Source organism: Platalea leucorodia (genome assembly GCF_965183815.1).
Source record: "Platalea leucorodia genome assembly, chromosome: 4".
Lineage (NCBI taxonomy): Eukaryota > Metazoa > Chordata > Aves > Pelecaniformes > Threskiornithidae > Platalea > Platalea leucorodia.
In genome coordinates, this window is record NC_138826.1 from 16,153,292 (window position 1) to 16,180,187 (window position 26,896).

The following is a 26,896-nucleotide window of genomic DNA, read 5'->3' on the forward strand; positions in this document are numbered from 1 at the left end:
TTTTATTAACTCACAGAAAATGCTTACACAAGCTCTTAAATACTCAAAGATGATAAATTCATTCATTAATGAATCTGTTTCTCTGAACTGGAGAATATACCACAATCCTAGTGGGCAAGGCAGACCAGGAGACAGAGAGAGAGAAAATATGCACTGAAACATTTCTGTATTTTGACAACAGCTATTAATATATTACAAAGAGCACATTGTCAAGCTGTTTAGGTTGCAACTTTTAACTTGCCCTCTAAAATTCCTTTGTAACAAAGAGGAAATAAGTTTAGCCCAGCTGCAACTTTATTCCTTTCTTCCATGCTTTAAATAAAGAACCACCTTGCAATGAGCTGTTTGCCTCTCCGATTTCTCCAGTCCAAGGTGGTCCAGCAGGCAGGCACTGGGTAAAGGCTTAAAGCACCCTCTGCTATTCCTGGCTCTGACACTGACCTGCTGCACAGAGGGCAGCTTGGTTGACATCTCTCTGCCTCTGCTTCCCCTCCCAGCCCTTGTTTACCCTGGCTATTTAGGCAGCAGGCTCGTCAGGGCAGAGACTGCTCTTGCTGGGCCTGTGCAACAGCTGGCAAAACAGACACAGGCTACCAGACACAACTGTAATATCACTATACCCACCAAAACCCCAAAGGCTTTGTGCTACTGCTCAGCTACAGTTTAGCTGCAGTAAGTGTTCTTAAGCTTTAACTTTTCTGTGATATGCTGCCATGCATTTTTGGAACAAAAATGCTCCGTTCACCTTACGTCATGAAGACAGGGCTCGACTCTTGCTTCCGCAGCTCCTATGACTGAGTGAAGCAAAAATCTCCAGCATAGGGACTATCTTTTTACCATCCCCACAACCAGGTCTTGTTGCAGTACAGATCTATACATAAAATTAACATGAGTATACAGAACAAGTGCAGCCTGACATAGAGAGACTTGTAGGACAGGTGCCAAGAACCACATCCATCTAAAACCACTCTATACTTCCATAATACCGACACAATATTCTATTAAGCATTTGCTTACTGCTGACTCAAAGAAGAAACAGCACATTTCTAACACTAAGAATGTGCTTTAAGAACTCTTCCAAGTCAGGCCCTGCTGTCCCTAATATACAGTAATTCACACTGATGCAAAGCTAGTGATTCCCCCCCCTCCCCCCCCCCCGCAAGGAATGAAGTGTACAGAAACATTACTCAAAGCAAACTTTCTTTTTCCACAAGCACACGTTATCGATACCTTAAATACTTAACTTCGCTTACATCCGTAGCTCCCGATTAGCTGAATGTACCAGAAAGGGCAAATATGAGATTGTCAGTGTTGTCAATGTGCCTTCCAGCGTAACAGCTAGTGTCTGGGATTAAGTCCACATCTTCCTTTGACAACATTAGCAAATCAATTCAACATTTTTTAAGCCTAAGTATGTGTCCTGAGATAACCATAGCTGGCAATTTTTAAAGGTAAATAGTCAGGATGAGAAGTAGATAATTTTTAAAATTAAATCAAATTGTTTCAGGTATACTACAATTTCTCTTTTCCATGCTGCTAACAGCCAGAGTTTTGCAACCAGTTTCTTATAAATTCTCTGTCTTCCCTATTTCGTCATAAAGAAGTTCTATAAGCAAGCTGACTGCACAAACAGTTGCTTCACGTACAAGCTAAAGCCTGTTCCCTCTGATCTTCTTGTTACTATTATCTGAAGATATACCTAACAGAAACAACATTTTAAAGAAATGGTGTCATTTTCAAGTTAATCACCCTTTTAAAAATGGGGAAGTGGAGGCGGGGGGATAAGTTTCACAGCTATCTTATACTCTAGCCTCAAATTTATCTTTATTTACAAAGCATTAACAGATGGCTTATCAAAAGCCATTTAACAGCAGAAATGATCAAACTACGCTGAGATTTTTTTTTTGTTTTAAACAGTGAATACTCCCTAGACTAGTTTTTAACTTATGCCAGCCTCACAGGGACCATCAGTCTAAGATCTAATGTTAGAACCATGCACATTATTTCGTTAAGTACATTTACCATAAAGGGTTCCAGCCTTTGCTTTCTCAATTGCGGACAGTATTGCACAAAAACCTCTTAAAAGCAAAAACTAGTGTTCACCTCATGCAACGTTATCCAGAACGTGCAACAGAAGATTCAGCTCTTGAGCGAGTCAAAGCCAAGCTTCACAAACTCAAGATTTACTCTGTATCACTAAGAAAGCATAGTTATCAAGAAGGTCCAGCTATCCATCATCTTCATCATCATTCTATTTACCCAGTGATATTTTAGCTTAAATACCTACTCAGCTCAAATTTAACCTCCAATGAACAACCTACGGGGTTCCTACTTAGAATTACTATCAGGAATAAAGACTGCATGCCAAGAAGCTTACCTCAATCCCCTCACCAACATGTATCGGTTAGTCAAATAAAATATAACCTCTCTGCAAATCTTACTCCCTCAATTGCAAGAGCAGCAATCTTGGAGATCGCTCTTGATCTTGGACACATGCACAAGGAGCAAGTGGTATGGAAGAGACACGGCTATTTAAAACCCTCAAGCTGCCACAGAGACTATTAAACTCTTCTTCAGCTAAGTACAAATTTTACAGCTGTACCGCAACTCAACACATGCACTCATGCTGGTTCTTCCAGAGATGTACAGATACCCAAACCCCCTGGTACTGCAATATGCTCTTGTCTTTTATCTAATTACTGGAGAAAAATTCCTGCAACTGCCTGCAGATGCCAGATCTCCACACAGGAAAAATAAGCGCTTGGCTTTCAGGTATTCTCCATAAGACCTGGCACACTGTTTCAAAGAACTGAAGATTGTCTGAGCCTTCCATGAAATTAAAAGTAATTAAAGGATTCATCCTCCAGATATATCTCAAGGTTCCTGCATAACTAGCTTGTAACGTCACTTGGTGTGTTACCCATGATTGAACTCCCCAGGACTAGGGCAGTGCTGACCAATGCTAAAAGCAGCACTCAGTACTAGAGTTGTTTAAAGAAAACTTGAAAATAGGACTCAGCACAAAAGCACATCCTAGAATTACTAAAAAAACCTGTTCATAGCAAACCTAACAGCATTGAAATCCCTGGGAGCTTATGATACTCAAGCAGCCTTCCCTTCACTTAAACCCTCTGACCTAGCAAACCTCTTCTGTAGCTGTTTATAGACCTGCATTCCTCTGCAGGGGAAGTGGTGGTCCTTACATACGCTGCACCTGCTCTGCTGTACACCTGATCCCTCCTGCAACTGAAGGAGCATAGTATCACCTTATTCTTAATGAAAAATACAGAACTTCATTTCCTCAGGAGACAAAATCATATATCACAGTAGACAGAGTCCAACGCACAGCCATTTTGCAGCACTTATTCCTGCTGACTTCCAAGGGAACCGTGCTTAACTTTCAGGCTGTGAAGACTGAATGGGTTGAAATGCTGTCCTGAAAGCCCAACACAGGAGCAGAACTTTAGTGGTGCTGAAAATCCTTGACAGCAGGAGCCATAATTATTTCTCTAAAGTCTGTGCTATTGATGAGATAACAATATGAGACAGCAAAATAGGCCTCAAAACCTGATGTCCTTTCTTTTGACCCATGTCAACACAGTGTTTACGGAAACAATACTGAGTCACTGGATGACAAACAAGATCCTGGGCTGGCAGCTAAAGGGAAACCATAGATCCTAAGAACATAAACGCTCTTGGGATCCTTAAGGGAGCAAGGAAAGCCCACATTGTGTGGCTGCCTCAAGTGGTGCCTTGTACGCTAGCAAATTTGAAAGAAGACAGGCAATCTTTGCATCCTTACCAACGACTGCCAAGGCCCAAGCCCCAAAAGCACTTCATCTAAGATGCTGGTGTCACACACAGCAAAGCCAAGAAGGCTCACACCTATTCTTAACCTATGATGTGCTGTTGAACTGGGGGGGTGGGGAAAACCAACCCCTATCCACAAAACTTTAAAACCCAGAAGCCACGAAGAATCCAAGAGTCACTTTCTCTGTGACAGTCATCACCAGCTATACCAGCAAGCTGCTCTGTGAGCAGGAGAATCTAAGCAGCATGTATTCCTGGGGCTCCCTGCCATGAAGGCTCTTGTGCCTAATAACATACATAAGCCCACTCTCCAGCCTTTCCCCAAGACACCAGCCCAGGCCTTGCTCCCTTGCAGCTTATTCTCTGAGGCATCTTTGAGACCATGGCAGAGGCCATTGCTCAGAAGCAGAGAGGGAGCGTGGGCACCCCAGCTGCACACGGCGGCTCTGTCCCTTTCCTCACATTCCCACCTCCCCTAGCTTGAACCCTATGTGTTTTGTTCGGAGGCTGGGGGACCGAGCCGATCTGGAGAGGGCCTCAGGCCCCAACACTTGAGGGCCGCTCCCGCCAGGCCTGGCGCTGAGGGGGCCCGGGAAGCCCCCGCCATACTCGCCTGCTTCCTCGCGGAAACAAGAAGCGCCTGCCTGCAACCCCCAACCCTCCTGGGCAGAGCCGGGGCCAGGGCCCACCACCCCGGGGCCAGGGCCCACCACCCCGGGGCCTCCACACGCGGTCCCTCCCCTCCCAGGGGCGGCCCGGCGCTGCGGCCCTTCCTCTGCCCTCGCCGCCCCTCTTGGCGCAGACTAAAGACGGCGCAGCCGCGCTTCCAGAATAGCCTCCCCCTTCCCTCCGCCCCCTCACGGCAGCGGGGAGCCCCCCTTAGCGACTACGCCAGGAGCGCAGAACGCCCCTTAGCAACCAGCTAGGCCGCAGCATCCCCGGCCTTTCCCAGCCGCCGCGGCCGCCTCCCCCCCGCCCTTCCGCCGGGAAGGCCGCGCTTACAGGTCGGTGCCGAGCTGGGTGAAGCCGGAGTTGAGGCAGCCACGGGCTATGCGCCTCCAGAGGAGATCGCGGCTACTGAGGAAGCGCAGGCGGCGGCAGACCTGGCCCAGGCGGCCCAAGGCCTGCGCGTCCAGGTAGGAGCAGATGAGGAGCAGCAGCTCCTCGGGTAAGGCCCAGAGCGGGGAGGGGGGGGAGGAGGAGGGGGGGGAGGCGGCCCGGGATCCCCCCTCCGCCTGGGGGGATCGGGGGCTGCCCTTCCTCCCCATGGAGCAGCAGCTCCTGCCCCTCCTCCCCGGGAGCCGGAGCTGCTGCTGCCCGGGGGAGGCCAAGCCATGGACGGGGGCAGCCGCTCCCCAGTCACATGGGGCCGGAGCCTCTGCCTGTCACTGCCCCCCTCCGGGGGAGGAGGCGGCTACCGGGGCGGGAGGGGGCACGGGGCCGCCGGGCCCACCCTCGTTAACGAATTAATTCATTAACGGGAGCCGCTGGGACTCCCTCTCCGCAGCTGCCCCCCCCGCCCCGCGGCCCGGCGCACGGGTCCGTGCTCTTCCGAGCTGGGATTAGTAATATCACCTGATCCACGTGTTCGTTAATAACGTGAATAATTAACGGTGGGGACGGTGATCCCAGGTAACCAGGGCATCTGCTCCACCACCTGGAGCAAGCCCAGCTAGGCACTGCACCCCTACAGAGGAGGGTGAGCAGCAAGGTGATTAATGCTCATTAATTATCCTTGAGCAGGGTCAGGAGCGCCTGTCACCCACGCAGTGACAGCAGGGGTCATCTGGTGCTGCACAGCAGTTTTCAACACTCCCAAATTCCTGGGCCACGTAAAAGAAAGGGTCTTCCCCACGTAAGAGCCGGCCCCGCTGCAGTGGATTTAAGGCTGGCTTTTCACCGGGACCCTTCGATGCAGTCCATTCCCCCTTCCAGGGCTCCACAGAGCAGGGGCTGAAAAGTGCTTGCACTTCACACATGTGTGTACGTATATACAAGCTCACCGCCACGAAAGAACAGTTCATAATAACTGAGTCATTGTTGCCATCCACAGGAGCCTGGAGTACTGACAACGCAGAAGGATTCTGGTCCAAAATGGCAAAGTGGCCCTCCACAGACAGTGGAGCAGGGAAATATGAGTCTAGTGTTGTGTTATTCTTTCTTATAGTACTTTCCACTCTACAGAAGCCCGAAATGCTTGGGAAAACTCCTCCTTCAAAATTAAAAAATAGATAAATTATAAGAAGTTCATCATCTGCCTAGAATGCTTTGAACAGGTATCGCTTACCCACCACAGTCTACATCTCTTTTTGCACAGTAGAGTAGGAAAATAAATTTCAGCATATAATGAGGTTACCATAGCATAGAGGCCTTTAGACAGTACTTGCATCCTGTTCCAGAAGGTCATCTTGTCTGTGTAATCTCAAGCACTCAAATATTCATACAACTAAATCACCAACTCTGGAAGCCTTGTATTTGAGAGGTTCAAAACTGCTGGCCGAGGAACTGTCTGATCCATTTACACCAAGTTTCAATACACCCTGGAAGTCAGGGAAGTTCCAGAATTTATAATGAGTGAATCAGATGGCCCAAGTAATTAAAAATTTCTCAACCTAAGTTTGAGCTCAGGTGAAATAACAGCACATCTGGTACAGGACTTAAGTAGCCAATGGAAAGGGAGGTAATATAACAAATTTTGCTTAACATGAGATTATGGAAACTTTGTGTGAATACAGTTTTATATCAACTTAATATCTTTTTGATGACATTAAACATACCTCTTTTGTAATAGACTTTGGCAATGTCTGAAACATTAAATTTATTAAAAACTGAATGACTTCTCCGTCTTAAATTGTTATTGTAAAGACAGGTTTATTATCAAGTTGGTCTTTCTCTAATGGGATCCCACAGAGACAGCTTATGGACTCTACATTATTTAATATTTTTACTAGCAACCTGAAAAAAAAATTTGAAATCATTAGCAGCAAAGCTTTCTAGAAGGTGCAAGAGGCAACGGGTGCTTATGCCTGCCTAACCCTATGTTAAGTTTAGGCATAATCAAATCGTATGTATTTCAATCAAGCCAAATGTAAAGTCTCACATCTAGGAACAAAGAATGTAGGTCACACTGAAAGGGTGTAACTCTATCCTGCAAAGCTGCAATTCCGTAAAGACTTCATTAAGATGAATAATCAGCTGAACGTGAGCTCCTTCTGCAGTGCTGTGACCAAAGGGCTAGTGCTGTCCTGGGAAACAAACAAGAGCCGGGAGGTTCTTTTACCTCTGTTTTTGACTCTGTTGTGACTGCTTTGGAAATAATTTGTCGAGCCAATGTTTCAAGAAGGATGTTGAAAAACTAGAGGAGTTTCAAAGAAGAGTAGTAAGAATGATTACAGGACTGTCAAACATGTTTTATAGTGAGACCCAAAGTGCTCAGTCTATTTAGCTTTCTAAAGAGAAGGTTAAGGTGCGAGGTGATCATACCTTACAAGCACTGAAACAGGAAGAAAAATCTGGTAATACCAGGGTCTTCTATTTAGCAGACAAAGAGATAAGATCTCTTGACAGAAGGTGATGGGGAAACAAATTCATAAATAAAGCGTGCTTTTGTAGTGAAGAAAATTAACTGTTGAAACAGCTTATCAAGATTTATGGTAGATTCACCATTACTGGATTTTTTAAAAAAACAGTATCAAGTGGGGATTTTTTCCCTAGAGAGAGAGCCTGGCTAGACCACAACTACTAAAACTTAAACCAGGAATTGACCTGGCTAGTCCTAACTCAGGATATCAGACTAAAAGACAGTCAAAGGGGTCCCTTCTGGTCTTAGGCTGTGTTGCTCCACGGAGGCTACATCTGCATGCTCCATGTCTCCCTGCACTATGTGACGCCCCTATTCCAGTGTACGATAGTCTCCAGCCTTTGGCCGTGCCACTTTACCAAGGAAACTACTTGGTGCGGTCCAGAAGGAGCCTGGGTGCAAAGTCACACGTGCAGTGTGACCCTCTGGGATACCAGGACCAAGGTATGGACAAGTGCATCTGTAGAAGTGGGGCCTTAGTGCTCTCAAGGTATAAACAACTATGAAATATTTGGCTAAGATGAAACATATATTTGCGTGCAGTAATCATAGAGAGGGTCAAATATGCTCCAGAGAGGGGACACTGAGTAATATGAAGAAAAATTCATGATATGTTGCTCTTAAATGTAGTATTGATTTCTAGTATGGATAACTGCCTTACAACATAGTAACAGTAATTATTCTTTGCCCAAAACGTAGATATCATCCATTATTTTCTTTGGTTTTTTAAGAGAAATGGACCTGCAACTGCATACACTTGTTCTCAGGCATGGTTTCAGCTACTGTGACTGCTGTGGAGCTGTCAAAGCTGTGCATCACAGGCTAAGAACCCACTGGCACTAGTCTTCCCAGCAATGCCGAAGTAAGTGTGTATGTAGGTGTCTGCAGGAGTGAGAACCAAGGAAGATTCTGAACCATTACTAGAACTGTATGTGTAGCATGACTGTTTCCATTACGTTGTTCATACTCTAATAAAGGACTCAGTGCAGGTGCTCAGTGCGGTATAATCCTAAAGTCAATAATGCATCCTTCACGAATCTTACAGTCAAAGATCCCAATCCTTTCATGGCCCATGACCACTCTGAACCTCTAGAAAATGGGGTAGGGTTCAGTGCTGATATAGCAGACCATTCCAGCATCATGGCTTGCAGGGTTTGTAAGCTAAAAATTGGGGGGCTTATACCTGTAAAGCTTGTGCTTTAACAGTGTAAGTCAATGAAATCCAGCTTGGAAGAAACACCATTTCAATACCTGCCTGTCAATTTTTATTTTTTTTTTGCTGTCTTCAAGGGGTTTTATTCTTTGCAGTGCCCTCAAATACACCTTTCCAGCTAAGGACACAATCATGTGGACAGCTCTTTGTTTTGTTTTTCCTTCCAACCAATGCTTTTGTGTATTTCTGAAACTTAAGACACCTCCTCTGCTACTACAGTACTTATCTGTAACACCATCGCTTTGAGGGATTAAAGCAGGTTACTTGTTACACACTTAGATCAAGAGTTATCTGAGTAGAAAGTCTATCCCGTTAGGGTTGGCGGAATCTGTTTTTGATCTTGAGTTGTTTTGATTTTCTCTGAGAGCAAGTAACATGTTATTTTAACTTCTGAATAAGGTGTGCTACCTGACTGTGTCTCTTCTGTTTGGCAGAAAGGATTAGAAACCTCCACGGAACTTGGACTCTATTAAAGCAGAGTGCTCACCATTGAGAACCAAGGAGCTGAATTGTTTTCAGATTATATGTGTGTGTGTGTCTTTCCCACATCAAAGACCTTGATCGAAGCTGTTCACGCTATTGTCAGGAATGCAGGGATTGGCACAAAGGTGATTAGCAAAATTGCTTTTCTGCAGGAGAAGCACAAAAATTATCAAAGGATTAAAGAGGATAAAATTAAAAGGTTATGCTGAATTTGGGGGTAAATTTTCTCCTTTTTATCCCAAATTATACATATTGATTTGGTTTTACCTATAAAAGGTCTGCCAGAAGAAATCAGGATTAGAAGCTATTTGGAATGGGTTCTGTTAAAGGGCAAGGAAAAAACTTCCCTTAAAAATAATCCCAACAGACCCTATTCTGTGTGCTTCCAAACCACATCTACAAGGAGCTTTTAATGAGTACTAAGGGCACCCAGCCAGCAGCCATCCTTACAAGGTTCTCAGCAGCCACAGGATCGGGACCTTTAGTCATAATTATGCCGAAAATTATGAAAACAAACACTTCCATAAATCAGTTTGTCATCAGCGATGCTGTTTGTTTACTTTTCTCACTACACTCTGCTGACAAAGATACTAAAGTGAGGGGATCGCTTTCATTATCCACTTGCTAGGCACATGCAATGCTTTTGTATTTTGATCAGCAGCTGAGCTGCTTGAATGGTTTGGAAAAAAAGGCAATAAAAATGGATTCTCAAATATTTTAGTCTATCAAAATGAACAGCCGAGACTTCCAGAAGCTCTCTTGCTTGGCAAAACTGCAGTGCAGTAAAAAAAAATGTATCACCTCCCATAGCCAGCAGAATTGTCTCATCTTGCTGGTTCAGACTCTGTTTATTGTTCGTTTTATTTTGAACAGTCCTCTATTATTTGCTAAGTACCAGCCATATACCTATTTCTTGTCTTTGAATTTTGAGTTTTGTTTGTTTGTTTTACTAATCTGTTATTTTCTGGAAGTCACCCAGAATATTTTATTTGTTTTTAGCCTCATTTATCAAAGTATTATCTAAAGCATCTGTTCAGAAAATGTTCATTTTAGCTGTTTTCCCAACAATGGCCTTCTTCCTCCCCCCCAGGCCACATCAAGTTGTCACTCACCAGACAGCTGTGGAATTTGGAATCATTCCTTTTAAACGCTTTACAATTCCAAATGGTAGATTTCTAATGGCACAATATGATTGCCACAAAGATCTTTAAATTTCCCAATCCTCCAGGCTTCAAAGGCTGGACCGTCCTTGATCTCCTGAAGGAATGCTTTTGAATCTTGTTCTTTTATAGGGGCTACCTATGAAGATATTTTAGGGGCTTTTTCCTTTCATACTTAAAGCCTGAGGAACTAAACATTCAAATATCCACTGGCTTCTTTGAGAGCAAGATCAAGACTTACAAAGTTGTTTCTAGAGATTTTCAGCTCAGTTTTCATTAATTCCACAGGTTGTTCCAAAACTTTTTGGAGTGTTTATAAAGCCATGTAGGAGTATCCTCGGTGTAGCGGTGACTATGATAGTGTTTCATCCTGCATCTGCCTTCCACCTACATGGCTGCTTCGTGCAGTTCTCGCCTGCCGTGAGCGAGTCTGGCAGTGTCCTGACTCATCACGTGCCCGTGGGTACGGAGGGGTCCCTTGCTCTTGGAGGATGCTCCACTGTCATGTCACTTACAAGGTGATAATTTGCTCAATGGAAGTGAGCAAACCTAATCCTACAAGCAGTTTTGGGTCTGCCTTGACCAGGCAACCAAGACAGAGCCTAATTACCTGCGACAATTACAAATTTGCAGAATTACTAGAGTTCTAGGCTTCCTTCTCTCTTCCCCTACAGCTGGAGGCAACATTTCACTAGTAGGCCTTTCTTGCACAGTAGGATTTCTCAGTCAGGAGGCTGCCATTTTTCATTTCTCACTGGCTAATTCTGCTTTATCTCATGACTGAAACACAGAATTCATCAATCTGAAGTTGAGAGATTTATAGTGCAGCAACAGGAATCCGGTTGGTGCTAGAAACAGCCTTTATTTCTGTTCAGTTCAGCTTATGCCAAGCCATAAGGCAAATTTTACCCTCTATCCTCTTATTAATGAAGCACACATGTATATAAAAAAATATAGAGTAAGGTATCCCCCTGCCCATACACTGTAGGTCCTCGTCCTGCAATGGAGCACCTCGCGAGTGCAAGGTCCCACTGAGCAGATTCATCTGTAGGTTTGGGGTCTTCGGCTGTGAACCCCTTGGGGAAAGCACTATGCTTTCCACGCTGCTGCAGTACCTCGCATGACATGACCGCTGCTGTGACTGCAGGCTCTCAGGTATTATTATAAGGACCAACTAATGCTCTGTCACTGCAGTAAGTGTATGTTTAGATATCCCATACTGCTAATGCACGTGATTTTTAAATAGTCCTCAGCCTAACCTCGGGTTTTGTGACGACAACAACAAACTGCAGGAACAACTAATTACTAACCCAGTTTATGGGTCAGGGAACAGGCCTTAGATCCTCATTTACACAGGTTTCTTATGATCATGTAAGCCCTACCTCTCCAAGACTATTTTTGTTTGTTTGTTTAGACCAGTTTAAAAAAAAAAATCCCACATCTCAAAATAGAGAATGTTTTCCTTTGGAACTGGAAGCAAACACACTTGATGGCTTTAACATCTGCTGGACAATGCATGGATGGGTGGTGGGCACCTCACACAGTTTTGTGACAAACACATGTGCGTACAGCGTGTCAGATTATAAATCCAAGAATAGAGAGTCATTAAAACCTCCCTTCTCTAGCCCACCTGCCATGAAAATAGGCCTTTCACTCTATCTATTTAAACTGAAAATGAGTATTGGGAAGGAAAATGCCGACATTCCAGGGATTCAAGTCAAAATCTCCCCCTCCAGTAAAGGAGGTCTGTCAATTGAACATAAATTGATCCATTGTCTGTCTCCCATCAGGACCCACAAGCCACCCCATGCACATATGCTTCTATTCTTGCTAGAAACCGAGACCTCACAGTCCAAGACCATCACAGTAACATTTACATCTGTCGTTGGCTTGGTCTGAAACTCTGCATAATTCTCAAATACCTGCTCTTGCAGCCTGTTAATGCCTGCTGCAATTTCTGGGTGCAGATTCCAGTCAGATTAGCTTGCTGCCCTGCAGAGCACGAGCCCTCTCAGCTCCACCATGAGTGCAAACCTTTCTGCTCTTGGAAGGGAGGAATGGAGAAGAGCCACTTGCATTCTGGATCAACTCTTAGCAGAATTCACTTGAGTGCCACAAGTGATAAATTTGGTCCTATTCTTTCTCTTTTCCTCCAGGCTTGCAGTGGACTTATCATTGTTAGTGTGTCTGAATCATTAGTAGCGTTATATTGAAATGCATCTCAAAGGACAAAACAGCCAGGCTGTGCAAGATGCCCATGACCCTGCAGAGGAGAAAGGGCTTCTGACTTACAGACATCACCTGTGACTCTTGAAACAGAATTTGCTAGTATGCGATGACTGACAAATCACAATGCTCCTCATAGATTATTCTCCTTACCTGTAACTGTGTGTCTTCGTCTGTTTAGACGTTGTGAGCCTTGTAACACGCTCTGAGCCTTATAACTGCATTAGTAATGCCAGGAAGAGAATAGCTTTTTAAAAGGGGTAAAGCCCACAGCACTTTTTCCTGTTGCTTATCTCTCTTTCCATGCACACAAACATACAAATGTGCTTTTTTTTCAGCATGAGCTTCTGTACAAGGAATCAGTGAAGCCATCTACTTGCTTATTTTCTGTCACCCGCTCAGAGGTGCAGGGCCCATTTGCTGCGTGGGTGCCCTAGCAGGTGTTTGGCTGTGCAGGTGTGTGCACAGGCAAAGTCCCAAGCGCAAGCACAGACAAAGATTCGAATACCAGGGCCTTTCAGCCTGAACCTGACACTGCCACTTTAAAACCAGAGACACGGACATCAAAGTTTTCCACTCCCCAGAAGGAATGGACTATTTTGCACCCTTCCAAATGATGTCTCTCATCTCTCTGCCTTCCCTACAGCCTTCTCTCTCTCTCTCACACACACTTTTTCTAATACCATCCCTCCCTCTCCACTTCAAACCATGGGAAAAACCTGGGAAAAGAAGCTTGCCGACTAAGGGACTGTTTCGCTGCATTGTGTTTTCCAGCTAGACCTGAACAGACTGAAATCAATTCAGCTCTCTCTCTCTCTCTCTCTCCTCCCTCTCCCATGTCTTTTTTTGTTTCTCTTAGATCGTGCTCTCTGCCTTAAGAAAGCCCAGTTTAGTTATATCCATCCCCATAGCAATCAAGTGACCAGTGGTTTTTTATTGCTTGTAAAAACACAGTATCTTTTTCATGGGAGTCAGGTTCGTCTTTGGTTTGAAATGCCCAGTGAGCAGTGGCAACAACCTGCAGAATCTTTGATCAATTCTCACATATCCATTTGAAGTATCTTTAGTAGACCCGTCAAAAGAAAGGGGCTTGGTAACTAATATTTTAATATAGTGTACCAGCCTCTCATTGTGTTATTGGCGAGAGGCCTGATTTAACAGAAGTGCGCAGAAATACCTGTATCTGATCTGAATTGCTACGTGCTCTAAAAAATATACGTTATTAAAGCTGAAGTCCAGCTGTTGCTATATTAATATCCTCTGTTTTTTATTTGCTCCTACCTTTTGGAAGGTTTCAGTTTTCATTCTGAAATTTTCCAGGCTTGCTCCCAATACTGAGGTTATAACTGCAGGGTAAGAACCAGAGGAGAATGCAAGAAGGTTGACTGGAAATTTGAACAGGCGAGATTCAGCACAGCAGAGCCAGCAGCCCGAAGAAGGTGGAAGTGTCACTTAAATTTTGATCATAGCACCTGTTGACAAAGGGACAGAATTAAGATGTGCATGCAACCTGACTTCTATGCCTTCCAACCTTTGGAATAGTTAATTATGCAGTTAGTGTTCCCTTAACATATTTTTTTCTTTCCCTGAGTTGTCCAGGGTCTCAGGGCCAGATGTGAGGTTGCGGTAAACAACAGTTTCACTGCGTTTAACAGAATTACGCTGCTTTACATCGAAGCAGGGTATCACCCAAAGACGACACAAAAATTATCCACCTGGCCTATCCAGAACTTCCATAATAAAGAAAACCCAGCAATCAAGACTAACCACAGAACAGAAATGTCCAGTGAAAGCCAAACACCACCACTGCAAAACTGTTTAAGCAAGAAAAATAAAGGTGTTGCAAAGTTGCAGGTTATCACCAGCACCCAGCAGGCCTGAGCTCCAGGGGGGGCATTTTATAGCTTGCCCTAAAAAAACATCAACACTCTCCCAGTCAAACTGGACTTGCAAAGTCCAGTCAGAAGATAACGGCATGCCAAGAGCTTCTTCTCATGTAGCCCCAGCTGACCACAAAATGGCGAGGTCTTGATATGCTTTAACAATAGCTGGAGCAAAACCAGCAGTGCAGAAACCCGCTCACCACTTACGAGGCGTTCAGTTCAGGTCATGTCATCTGTCACCCAGTCCCAGGGGGGGTACATCCCATTTAAGAACTGAATTGTCACCTTCTGTGCTACCCGCAGCTTCCAGCTGGAGCAATCCTAAATACAAACCGTTGCGCTAAAACCTGCCTTCCAGATTGACAAACACAAAGTTGGTTGTCTGTCTGTCTGTCACTGCCTGCTGAGTATCTGTGAAAGTCAAGCAGAGCTCTTGGGTCCTCAACACCACTGGAAATGTCATTTTATTTAGGAGCTTAAATACTGTTTTCAGTGTGTAGCTTCTGACTCTTAACACTACACGTGTTGCAACTCACCTGCCTTTTGCACTACCTTGCTGCGACAGGAGCTTTAATACTACAATTCCAAATCATTTCACAGTCAGCACAACACAGCATGGGCTGTTTTTCCTCTACCACCTCAAATACACTGGTAGTATCTAGTAATTGCTTTGCAACCTAGCCTACCAGAGATTTGTAACCAGTACATTCTAAGTATCTTTATTTCGGCCGCACTCAGAATGTGGCCTAATTATTTTCAGCCAGCTGCACAGCTTTTCAGAGCTATGTTTCAGGAGAAGAGGTGATTAATTATGACCCTAATTTTGTGCAATACAGACTTTTAGGTAAAGGCATTGAAGAGCTCAGCCATTCAGGTCAGCAACAATTTTATTTGGTTTATACATGTCGGTATGGGGGGGGGGGGTGTGGTGTGTTTGTAAATACTCTCTGTATTTAATAAAGTGTATTGTGTAAATACAGTTTACCAAGTGTTTTTCCTATAAATGAATATATGCTGAGTAACATGCAGTATAACAGATTCTATACAAAATTGGAGAAAAGGGCAAATAAAGTATTGTACAATGAGGAAATCTTAGACGATAATAGATATTTGTCTTAGAGCATAAATGAAAGTGGTTAAAGTTAGTTATCTCTACTGTGAGGTACCTCCTGATTAGCGCGCTTAATCATACAAACGTAACGGTCTCCTAGAAGTTCTAGCACTGTTTTCTTCTTTTTTTTTTTTTTTTTTTTTTAAGAAAAACAACGCTGTGATAAAAAGAGAAAAAAAAGTAAAAAAACTTAAACATGGAGCAAAGCTTCAGTGCACTGTCACTGTTGTGGGTGTATTTTCAGGAGCAGTTTCCCAAGAGCTCAGTCTCTTACAGGCTACGGTTTCTTCTGACTGTTCTGACTCCTTATTTTATACAAGATTAAAATCTGAATATAAGCTTTTTCAAACACTTGTAGGTGCTGAAACTGCCTGGCAGCTCTAGTTGCCCACTTCCAGGACTGCTGAACTTTTCTAGCTTGCTTGCAAATAATTGTCATGATTGTGTGTAAATGCCATCTCTTGGGACTCCTGCGATAGATACTGTAGGAATGCAGTTCCCCTGGAAGTAGCCATCTTAAAACATTCTCTGGGGACAAACTCTTTCTCTCCATCCAGACTCTCAATTATGTCCCTGAAAATCCTGGGAAGAGGTTTGAAAACAGCGTACATGCTCCAAGAAACAAAAAATATGAAAGCTAACAAGGGAAGGGGGGAGAATAAAGACATTTTCCCGCTCATACGAGCAGATGGACAAGAATAGCCTTCTGAGCAATCTGAACTTTGTACAGGAGCATAAAGGCAGCAGACGAACATTGTATTAGAAAGGCAGAGGAGAGAACTACAGTGAGAAAGCAGAGATGGTGTTGAGACACTTTCGGGGGGGGGAGATGATTCGTTGGGCCAAGTGACCTTTTCCCATCCAGCAATTTCTTCTGTCCCAGTGCAGAATGACAATGGGAACCCAATGGCAGCGCAATCTGACATCCACGTCCATACCGAAAGAGATTCAACTCGACCGTGCTGCGCTGCTGCAGCCATGGGATGCTGTGAAACAAGCCAGACCCAAGTTTCCAACTTGCCCTCTTTTCTGTTGTTGTTGTTATTGCTGTTTGTTTCCATTCACCCCCTTTTATTCTCCATTTTTTTTCTGTCTTGACTCTGATGGGGGCTCTTTTTGTGTGAAACAAGCCCTTCTGATCTCTTTGAAAGGCCAGCTCTTGTCATTCTTCCAGATCATCATTGTATGACATGTTTTTATATCAGACTGACAAAGGAGCTATTTGATCAGGGGGTATGGTGTGTGATTGTAAGAAATTCAGCTAGCCGGTGGCAACCATTGTTCCCCAAAGCGGCTCCCTGACCCCATTCTATTCAAGGAAAAACTCCCTTGGAGTGGCCTCTATTCATTGAGTAACACCAGTCCGCAGTCTCACTCCAGGAGTATGCTCAATTCAGAGGTGTGTCACCGATATTGCCCATCAACCAGCCTTTAACTCTTTCATCAGCATTAGGTTTCCAACACAACAGCTGTTATCGTAGGATGAGCTGGGGGGGGGGGGGGGTTGCAATGCATTCCAGCTCACTGGAGCTCTCCTTATCTTTGAGAAATTTAACCTTCCTTTCAAAAGTTGCCTTGGAAAATATCCGTCTGCTGCTTTCTGCAGAGCGCAGCCAGAGTCGTTTGCCTTCCCATTCCTGTGCCCTGAAACATCCCAGTTTGTTACTCAGCTTCTAAAACAAATACCTCTGTGCTCACCCAGGCTAACGAGGGGCTTTGCATTGATTTAAACAGTCTTTGGGTTTGGCCTAAAATGATCTGTGATCCTCTTGCATCCCAATCCCACAACCTTCCCTCTCCCAAATAATCTTGTACCCGTGTGTGCATCCATGGCATCAGTGCAACTACGGGCTGTAAGAAAGAACATGCAGCCGAGACTCATCTGTCTCCCTACAAGACATTTCATCTCACATTATCAGCAGAGAAAATTTACGGCATTCCCAAGAGCTCCGAGAAGGCTTTTCACTAAAACTGCACCTGCTTCCTTGAACGGAGCCCTCTGTGCACTAACAGAGAATCCAAAAGCCAGGGAAATCAGTGCAAAAGCTCCCATTAGGTTTAAGAAGCTGTGGATCAGGCCCACCGGCCTGTGCATGCAGTGGTTATAGAGCATTGCCATGCAGCCAGAATGGGATCAGACTCAAGCACGAGACAGCAAACAGCTATGGATTTGGCACCGTGGTGATTGATGGCTTTGAACGCTATTGGGAGAACGATCTAGATGACAGGATTAAAACTGGCCTGCCCAGTACAAGTGCAGGTACACAGGCCACTGACTGTCCCTTGGAGGAAGTCTCTGAAGCAAATTAAACTCAGTTCATCCATCTTAGCATGGCTCTGCTGCATCTTTCAGTGCAAAATTTTTTCCCCATGCAATGAGCACATCCACTGGCTCTTGCAGGCCATCCATCTCTTGACACAGTTGCAGTGTCCCAGGAGCAGAGTCACTTGCAGGGCCTCCTGGCGAAGCATTAGCTTGCTTCCCTGGTTGGAAACACGGCCCTGCTTTCAGCATCACCGCTAGACCCCCTCCTCCTCCTGCAGCCTTCCTCCACCGGCAAGCATCCCGCCCGGCCTTTGGTACCACCTTGATAGCAGCTATCTATCTCCGGGATCGGGATTTGTTAATAAACTCGGGCTCCCTCTGCTGGGACAGAGCACAAAATACTTGGGGGGGGTCTGTCTGCAGGACAGGGTTACTTCACTGCTGGACTTTTGGCTTTTTTTCCCATGACATTTCAGTAGATGTCATGAGGAACCCTGCATTTTTCTCCACTGGGTGATAACGGTGGAATAAACAGCAATGCTTTGCACCACAGCATCCTTCACTGCATGCTCCAAAACCTCTGGGAAACTTGCATTAAACTTCCAGTGACCTGTGAAGTGATTTGGCACCGTCTCCATTTTACGCAGGGGCAGCAGGAGCTCAGGTGGTCAACCAGTTGTTCCATGTCACGAGCTGAAACGTGTGGCCCTCTCATCTGTCCATTGAGACACACATATTCCCACACCACAATGCTGGATTTAACCCCTCTGAGAACAGTCCTTTAAAATTCTGCCACAGACCTGCTCTCCACCACAGGAGACTTTTTGCATCAACCTCAGATGACCAGAAAAGTTGCAGCAGATTGGGGAAACCCTCTCCTCCCCTTGCCCAGGAGCACGCTCTGCAGCAAGACCCCGCTGAGTGCGCGGAAAGCTGCTTCTTGGGGGGCTGCGTCTGCGCAGCCATCTCTAGTAGAAGGCAATTCCCTGCTCCACCCGCCCCATGCTAAGCTGCCATCCCATGATTTAAAGAATGAGGGAAAGATTCAGGTGCAGACCTGCTAGTCAAGCTTTCCCAGTGTGCAGAGGTGTAACATCACTGAGCAAAATCAGTTAGCATGGCAAAAAGAACTGCATTAACTGGGGCTGCTAAGATAAATCAAGAAAAGGAGAATGTGGGTTAAATCTCAGGAAAAAGGTCCAGGCAAGAGTGAAACCTGCTAGGAAAGAGAAGCAAATCCATTCCTTGAATAGAACGGACAAAGTTGCAGAGAAGACACTTCAGGGAGACTTTCCCAGTGGGTTTAGGACTCTTCCCATCTGCTGCCTGTGAATTCAGCACGCTACATTATCTCTATGACCTTTAATCCACCCCTAGTTACTGTGCAGAATGTTACTGCATCAACGTTTATTCCAAGAAAAACTGCAGTGTAGATCGAATTAAATGCATTTCCTCAGCAAAGCTGCTGCCCTCATCGCTCATGTCTGTGCTTCCCGCCCAGAGATCATGGCGGAGGGTGGGCAGGCTGCTCTGGATGCTCCACTTTCAAGGAAGGTCAGACATTTCCCTAGCAGCAAAATACAGGCCAAATAACTCAAGGAGACCTGTTGCCTTCTGTGACAGCAATAAATTCTCGCCAGTAATTCAGGCACTCGGCTTGCAGCTAAGTCCACGGTACTGTCCTGCAGCACCCTGATGTTCACCCTGCTGCCTCCAGTCTTATCTAGGGCTGAGCCTTCTCTTTGTAGGCTGTTGCCAGAGGTATAGATTCACTGCTTTGATGGGGAGAGATTTGCTTCCCCACAATGTCTGTTCCTGAAACAATATATCAGCAAACATCTTCAGAGTTCCTGCCTCCATAGGGACCAGCTATAGGTTTAAATCAGAGCAAGCAGCAACACAGGAAGGTTTCTGGAGATGAGGCCTCTGTACTGCATTGAGGACTCTCCTCTTCCCTGTCCGGAGCTCTTCATGCCCCACCAGCACCCACCCTACCTTTTGCCTGGCTGACTGCTCTTGGGGCTGCTTGTGGCTTTTTGTATTGTGGCTGCTTACCAGGTGGCCTGGTTCAAATAACAGCTCCAAACCTGCTTCAGATAACAGCAATGGCAGTGTGTATCCCATGCATAAAAACCAGTAAGGGAGCACACTTGGGAAATAAGTCAGCACACTCAGAGCTTTCCTGCACAGATGGCAACCGGGAAGGCCAGACCCGTAAGTACCGATGGTTTCGGTGCACCGTACCTGTGATGCTGTCCAGACAGTGGAGCAGAGTCTGATCTCCATGTCCGACATCTCCCCTGAGAAGCCACTGGAGCTCCTCTGGACCATGCATCAGGACAGGGTACGGCCAGGTCAGCCCCGCTGGCTGTGCCGCAGGGTGCGCCCAGCTCTGGGGTGGACCAGGCAGTGGAGGAGCAGCGAGCAGCGGGTGCTGCCCAGCAAACTAGCCATGAAATAGCTGCCTGTGTTACTGGGGTTTTGCCTCACTGGCATTTCTCTAAGTGAGGGTCCCCTGAAGCAGCCCATTAGGGATTCACTTCGTCTCAATAGAGGAGGCTGCACGTTTTTCACCTCTGGGTGTCCTTAAGGTGGCAAAAGGACTATAAGCCCATGTGCTTCACTGACTGTTTGGCTCTAGCTTCCCTCTCCTCCCCATGGACATTCATTCCCAGGGAATGTACTTTAAGGAGCGCAGGGGTGGGACCCACAGCCCCTCCTCCCCTCTCTGCTGGCGAGCCCAGCTGCCCGGCAGAGAGGGCTCCTCTGCCTTCTTCTGCCTTTCCAGCTAGGACTTACCCACAGTCCTGCCTGCTTTGTCCGCTCCACTCCTTGTCCCTTTGCTCACATCACCAGGAGAGCCTTCCACACTGTAGGTAGCAAATACAAAAGAAATGCTTCATCCTCACCATGTGTAGGGTGATCCCACATCACGGTGCTGAGGGTTTGTCCAAAATCTCAGCTCACGGAGCCTCGCCATCAGGGCAAAAATCTCAGCTGTGATTTTCTCTTCCCTGTAGGGAAGTTTCTCATCCTCATTGATGCTTAAGGCACATTGCCTCCCCCAGGGAGCCTCAGACTTGATTTGGGGAGCCCTGGATGGTGACTGGAGTGCCTAGGACCATGATGTCCTGGGGGCTGCCACATCCCACCGCAACAGCTGGCAGCATGGCCTGTGAGGAGGCCACCTCCATGTCACACCACACTGCCCTGGTGTTCAGCCTTGTGCCAGGAACGGTACATCTCCTTCTTGCAAGGCATTTAGAAGGAAGGGTTGGTGTGGGACGGGCAGCTGCTGCGGTGGAGACAGTCGTCAAGCGCAAGTCATGCCCCTGTGCCGGTGTCAAGTGCACGGCGAACCCACGGCTCTGCGGGGGGAGGTGGTGAAACCCTCAGCTCCTCACAGTGATCCCTCTGAGAGGGAGTGAAGTGTGGACACTTCTCTGGGCCCCGTGACGAAGGCTGCGAGGGCTCAGCGTGTGTCAGCAACCACTGCTCTCCCCTCTCGGTGCCCCCAGTCCTTTAGGGGCTAGGGATGCCCCTCTATCAGCCAGCAGCAATTGGTAGGAAAGAACTTTTCTTATGATTAACCACGTCATGACAGTGGTGGGATTTGGGTCAGTGCACCAGGTGCTGCACGTACTGCCACAAGCCACAGCCATGCCCTTGGGAATTTGTGGTTTCCACAGCACGTTTCCTCTCCCTGCCTGGTCGTGTCCCCTCCATCTAGGTCACGCCTCAGCAAACACTCTGGGACATCATCTGGGGACAGCGACCAGCTCTTGAAACACAGATTCTGCCAAAACCTTTGGGTATATGAAAACCTCCGCACTCACTGCTGTCGCTGTGCTGGCTTAGTGTAGGAGAATTGCAGATATGGGCTTTGAGGATAATTAGGTCGAACCAACCTCTGCTCACATCTGAATTAATCCAGAGTGATTCTAGTGAAGTCAGAGGAACGACTGTGGCTTTACCCATCACAACTCAGAGCAAAAATAGCTCAGACTTCACCAACTGAATATTTGAATGACCAGAGATGGAGCCCTTCTGGGCAAGCATGAGACTCAGGATTTCAGGATTCATTATAAAATAAATGCTACCTTTGCTTTAGAGATGTGCTGTAGCCTTTGCAGCCAGGAACAAGGGACAGGAGTCTGTTACCGTGCCTTAGCTGCACCTCCTGCGGGGACCAGCCATGCCTCTTGTCTTCAAAACAGACTGGAGTTACAGTGGTCTCAACCAAATGAGGGTTACAGCTCCACAGTTGGCTTCAATAGCTCTGCAAGTCCCTGCAAGAACCTCTTGGAAAACACCAGCCCCGAGCAGAGAGACATCACTCCTGTGGGTGGTCACTGCATCATTTCTCTCCCCAAGATCCTGGACACAAGCAAGCCAACGATGGACTTCACCGCCAGATGCTGCAGCCAAAACACTTGGCTGCACTTCACAAGAGATGTTGACAGATGGGAATCAGCTTAAAAAAATCCCTACAAGAGCTTGGAGAGACCTGGAAAACCCACTTGCAGTGCCTGCAGAAGCCTGGTCAGGTTGAATGGCACAGTAACCTGGAAGAAAAGAGTACAAGATCAAGTGCCGTGAGTTGAAGTTAGGCAATTTTAAACCTAGACCACCAAATAATACTGAAATATGGAGTGCCTGTGGGATATCCTTCCTTCCTTTTCCTTAAACAAGGACTATGGCTTTCACTCAAAAGGCACTGAGCAGGATCCCCTCGTCTGAGTATTGCAGAAGACTGGGACAGACATCCACCTTGAAATCTGCTCATGTACGAAAGCAGCTTCCTTCCAGTTGGGATATGGGACAGAGTCCAACCTTCAGTCAAAGCTGGGCAATCAGACGTGAGGTTTAGAAAAAAGATCGGTTTTGTGGTTTTGTGCTTCATTTATAGCTCAGATTATTGCATATATACATCGCTTCCCCCATTGGGCCAATTCCATACCTTTTCTTGGCCTCTTGCAGATTGATTCAGCTGATTCGCGGCTCTGCCAGGATTTCTTTCAGATCTTAATTTTTCTGTGCACTGATTCCCCCCACTCCTTCTCTAAAATGGGGCTATGCCACTTGCTTTCAGCTCCAGCTGGGAGCTCCTCAGGGCTCACCCTGCATCTGCACAGAGCCCAGAACAGCATTGGCTGCTGTGGTGGAAGGTAGAAGGAGGAATGAGGATGCAAGACTTTGGAGAAATAGCTCTGGAAAGTCTGTGCTGCTTCCCTTGCTGAATTCTCTGCTGAGGGTTTGGCTCCGTTTGTGTTGGCTGCTGAAAGCTAAGCCAGCCTGATGATGATGGAGCATTTTTGATGTCTAAAAAAAGCCCCCAACAAAACCAACCGTTTCTGTTTATAACTGACCTTCTCTGTTATACAGAAAAAGTCTGACCAGCCAGGGCTCACCCGGCTCCAGCAGGTGAGAGGCACCCATCACCACCTCCTGGAAGGATGCATTTAGCAACAGCTGAGGGGGAATGAGACACTGGGAAGGTGCACAGACCAGGATTGCTGTGTTCAGCCCAGTTAAATACACAAGCTGCAAATAAAACATTTGCTTGCAGACCCAAGGAGCAGAAAAGCTGGGTTATCAGGTCTCCTGCTTACCCTAAACTTGGCATTTTTCCCTTTGTGAGAATCAGATTCTCCTTGTATGGACGGGAGGGAGAAATCCCAACTGACCCCCAGGATGCAGGAGCTCACTGCACATGTATTGCCCAGCATGGGGGTAGTCCCAGCCACAACCCGGCCTCCCCAGCCTCCTCAATAAGGGTGGCAAGGTAATCCCAGCGTGGGAGAGAGCAGGGCTACTTTTAGTAGGTATATGATAAAAATAAGCAACTTTGTCCTGCTTGCACAAGGAATATCTCATACAGCTAGTTACAGAAAACACGTGCCATGCTGGCGTATGTACTGCTTGGGAATCTGGGGTGACCGTACCTCCCGTGAAAGGATGGCAAAAGCGTGGCATCGGGGGGAACCAGATCTGCACTTGGAAGAACCTTGCAGGAAGATCTTTGAAATGTCTACACAGGTCTCGGGTGCCCATGTCCTGCTGAAAGTCACTGGGACCCAGTTTCAGAAACAGAGCTCAGGCTGCAGTGCCAAGGCCCTGGCAGGACCACAGGTCCCCGAGTGCCCTCAAATGCGGGAGGACCATGGTGTTGTACGCCGAGGCGCTCACTCCTCGCCCTGTGCCACTTTGCTACCCAGCGCGGTCGGAGCGTACATTTCACAAGGTCAGCCTCTGCAGCGCGTCCTCTGCGTTTTCAAAGTCTTTCCCTAACAGGTGGCTGTCTCCCTCCTCCCTGTACATGCTACAGCTTGAATTGACCACTTTGATCAGGGGGAAAATATCCCGGGGAAAAAAGCCCTTGATGTAGCATCAGCAATGTGTTTGAACAAACCCGCCAGTGCACAGCAGAGAACCAGGGCCTGAAACACCAGAGGGAAATGGATGAAGACCTGACCAGTAATCTTAAATAAAATCCTGCCTGAACCCCAGGCTCTTGGCCTTACCTAGGACTCAAAGAGTATTTTACGGGTTTCATAGAGATACTCACATCTGCAGATGAGTCTGCATCGCCCACCAGCAGACAGAGGACAGCATCCCAGGCTGCTCTGGAGGCATCCCCAGGTTTGCATATGCTGATGGGAACCGCTCTCCCCATGCAAGCCCCCCGCTGGTTGTGCAGATGGAAATGGCCCAAGTGATTTGGGGAAACACACAAACATCTAAACAGGACAAACTAATCTTTGCAGGTTCGCTGGCTGGAACAGCGACTGCGGAAGAGAGATGGACACTGAGCTGTTCCCATCCATGGGGGCTTTGAACACTGGGATGCTCTCCATGGGTATGAGTGGTTGCCCTACAAACAGCGGTGGCTGCCTACCTGGAGAATGGTGCAGTGGCAGCACTGGCCCACTGGCCGCTGGTTCATCCTAACACATCCCAATGACCCATGCTTTAATCAAAATGGCTAGAAATCCTGGCCATCACCTTGCCTACTCTACTGGTGTGGGACAGCTTGAATGTTTGTCTGAGCCAGATGCATTCACAAAGTCTTGGCTTTAATGGCATTTTGTGAAACAGGTTGGCTCCTCCACTGCAGCCCCAACTGCTGAGAAATCAATCATTACCAGCAGTTAGCTGTTTGATGGTTAACAGCCTGAACCGAAGCCAAACTGGTTGTTAATTGGGCTAACAACTGATTTCAAGGGGTTGTTTTGCAGGGCCCAACACTCCCAGCAATTGACTTGGAGCTGTAACTAGCAGCCAGGTGGCAATTAACGGAGCCAAGGGAAATTCGCAGGCCATTACCAAAGGGCCCGCTCCCAGCTGGGCATCTGCTTCTCACGGGGCAATGGGGAGCGCAGCCACATCCTGGGGTCTCAGCATGCAACTACAGCCGGCACGCAAAGTCCCACTTCACATCTCAGCAGCCAAAATTTTCCTATGGATGTACAGCCTGGGTCTCATCATCTTGCACTTCAGCTCCTCCAGTAGCTTTTTTGGGGGTTTTGGATGTTGCAGTTGGAGTTTTTCTCGTTTGCTATGAAATTCCACAGGGACACCTTTCAGCCCTCCTTCAAGTCCCTTCCCAGGACTCTCTTTTGCTGGGGTAGCAACTAGACCTGTGGTTAGGTCTGTCTTGGCAGCATATGCCACCTGCTACAGCCGACCATACAAAACAGCATGTCTATGGGACAAGGGCTGCCGTTTACTCTGTAAGCAGCTCATAGAAGAGGAGACTCCAACCACCAAGATGTGCTACTGTAGCAGAAAGTGTTGGCAAAATAATCACAGCAAGAGTGAGACTGAGTTTTTCCTTCTCCTTCTGCTGTAAAAGCTTTAAGAGGGGGAAAAAAAAAAAGTCTATGGACCTCTCTCTTGGTAGGAGAGGCCAGCCCAGGAGGTGAGGACCCTTTGCAGTGCCATGATCATGGCTGAAAGGGGCTACTCCACGGCTGAACAGAGGACTTGAATGGGAATGAGGGCACAGATCAGGTATCCACTGAACTGGGAAGACTCTGGCAGCCCTCAGCATCCCATCATTCACAACAATCAACAGCACAAGCTTAGCAAAGTGGCAATACCTGAGCATGGCTGGAGTGGTTCTTCCCGACACAGCCAAGCCTCTGAGTTAGGACTTTGCAGCCACAGATTATATCTTGGTCATCACATCTGACAGGCTGGAGGGACCTTCTGCTGCTACAGCTACTACGAACACAGGAGAGATGCTATAAGTCACATGAAGCACAAGAGCATCCGCTCTGCTCCCCGTACAGCACATCTAAAGTGTGTTTCATTACAGAGTAGCCTGGGCCATTAATCAGGTAATCTGGAGTAATGGTTGTAATCTTCAACCCATCCACACACGAGCCCTCTCTCATCCTCTGGCTGAAGTGGCACAGGGCTAGCGGGTGGATGAGCAGCTTTGCTAGAGCCCGGCACCGGTTTCATGCTGACTTTGACCCAGAAAGGCTGCTGGTTCCCATTAACCGAGTCCCAAATATCCCTCAACATCTCCTAAGAGCTCCTCTGGCGCACCAAGCCGCAGCTGCCATGTGTTCCCAGGCCCACAAGTTATCAACACCAGAGGACACAGATTGCGCGCCCTCACTCCAGGAGGAAGGCAAACAGCAAACCTGACCATCAAATGTCTTCTGCAGCAAAGCCACAGCAGCCACCCCAAGCTGCTTACTCCAGTCCTGGAGGGCAGCCTCCAGCCCCCACCCCAAAGTAGAACGTGGCTGCAGCTCCCTGGGACCCTGCCCTGAAGGAGATTTCCAGGAGGAAAGTTGGGGGTGGCACCATTTCTATGGGGGGGTTGTTACTACTGTAGGCATGCTGGGGAAGGGGCAGAGACATTGCAAATGGGAAGTAGGGTGGTAATGAGGAGCAGATGTGTAGGTGTTTGGAGCATCCCAGGTGCTACAGAAGTGCTAAGTGTTATTATCATGGCCAGGAAACGGGCTGTGAAAATCCACCATACTCCACATCCCCTTGCTCTGTGCCTTCTCCAGGATCTGGATCTGACTCTCCCCATCAGCCCAAGGGAAACAGGAGCTAGCCTGGAGGTGGCTTCAGCTGCAGCCATGCCAGGGACACTTTGGTCAGAGGGGCTGTGCAGAAAGGAGAGGAGCACAGAGAGACCA

The 26,896-nt window shown here is 46.9% G+C and overlaps 1 protein-coding gene across 1 annotated transcript in view; it reads right to left on the minus strand.

The window, feature by feature from the left end:
• The window catches only part of FBXW4 (F-box and WD repeat domain containing 4), a 62,606-nt gene extending 57,432 nt beyond the window's left edge, over positions 1-5,174 (minus strand). The window contains 2 exon segments of the mRNA XM_082309933.1: positions 4,813-5,008; positions 5,011-5,174. Coding sequence (XP_082166059.1) covers positions 4,813-5,008; positions 5,011-5,146 — 332 coding nt within the window. The 5' untranslated portion in view covers positions 5,147-5,174.
• Positions 5,175-26,896: the final 21,722 nt, after the last annotated feature.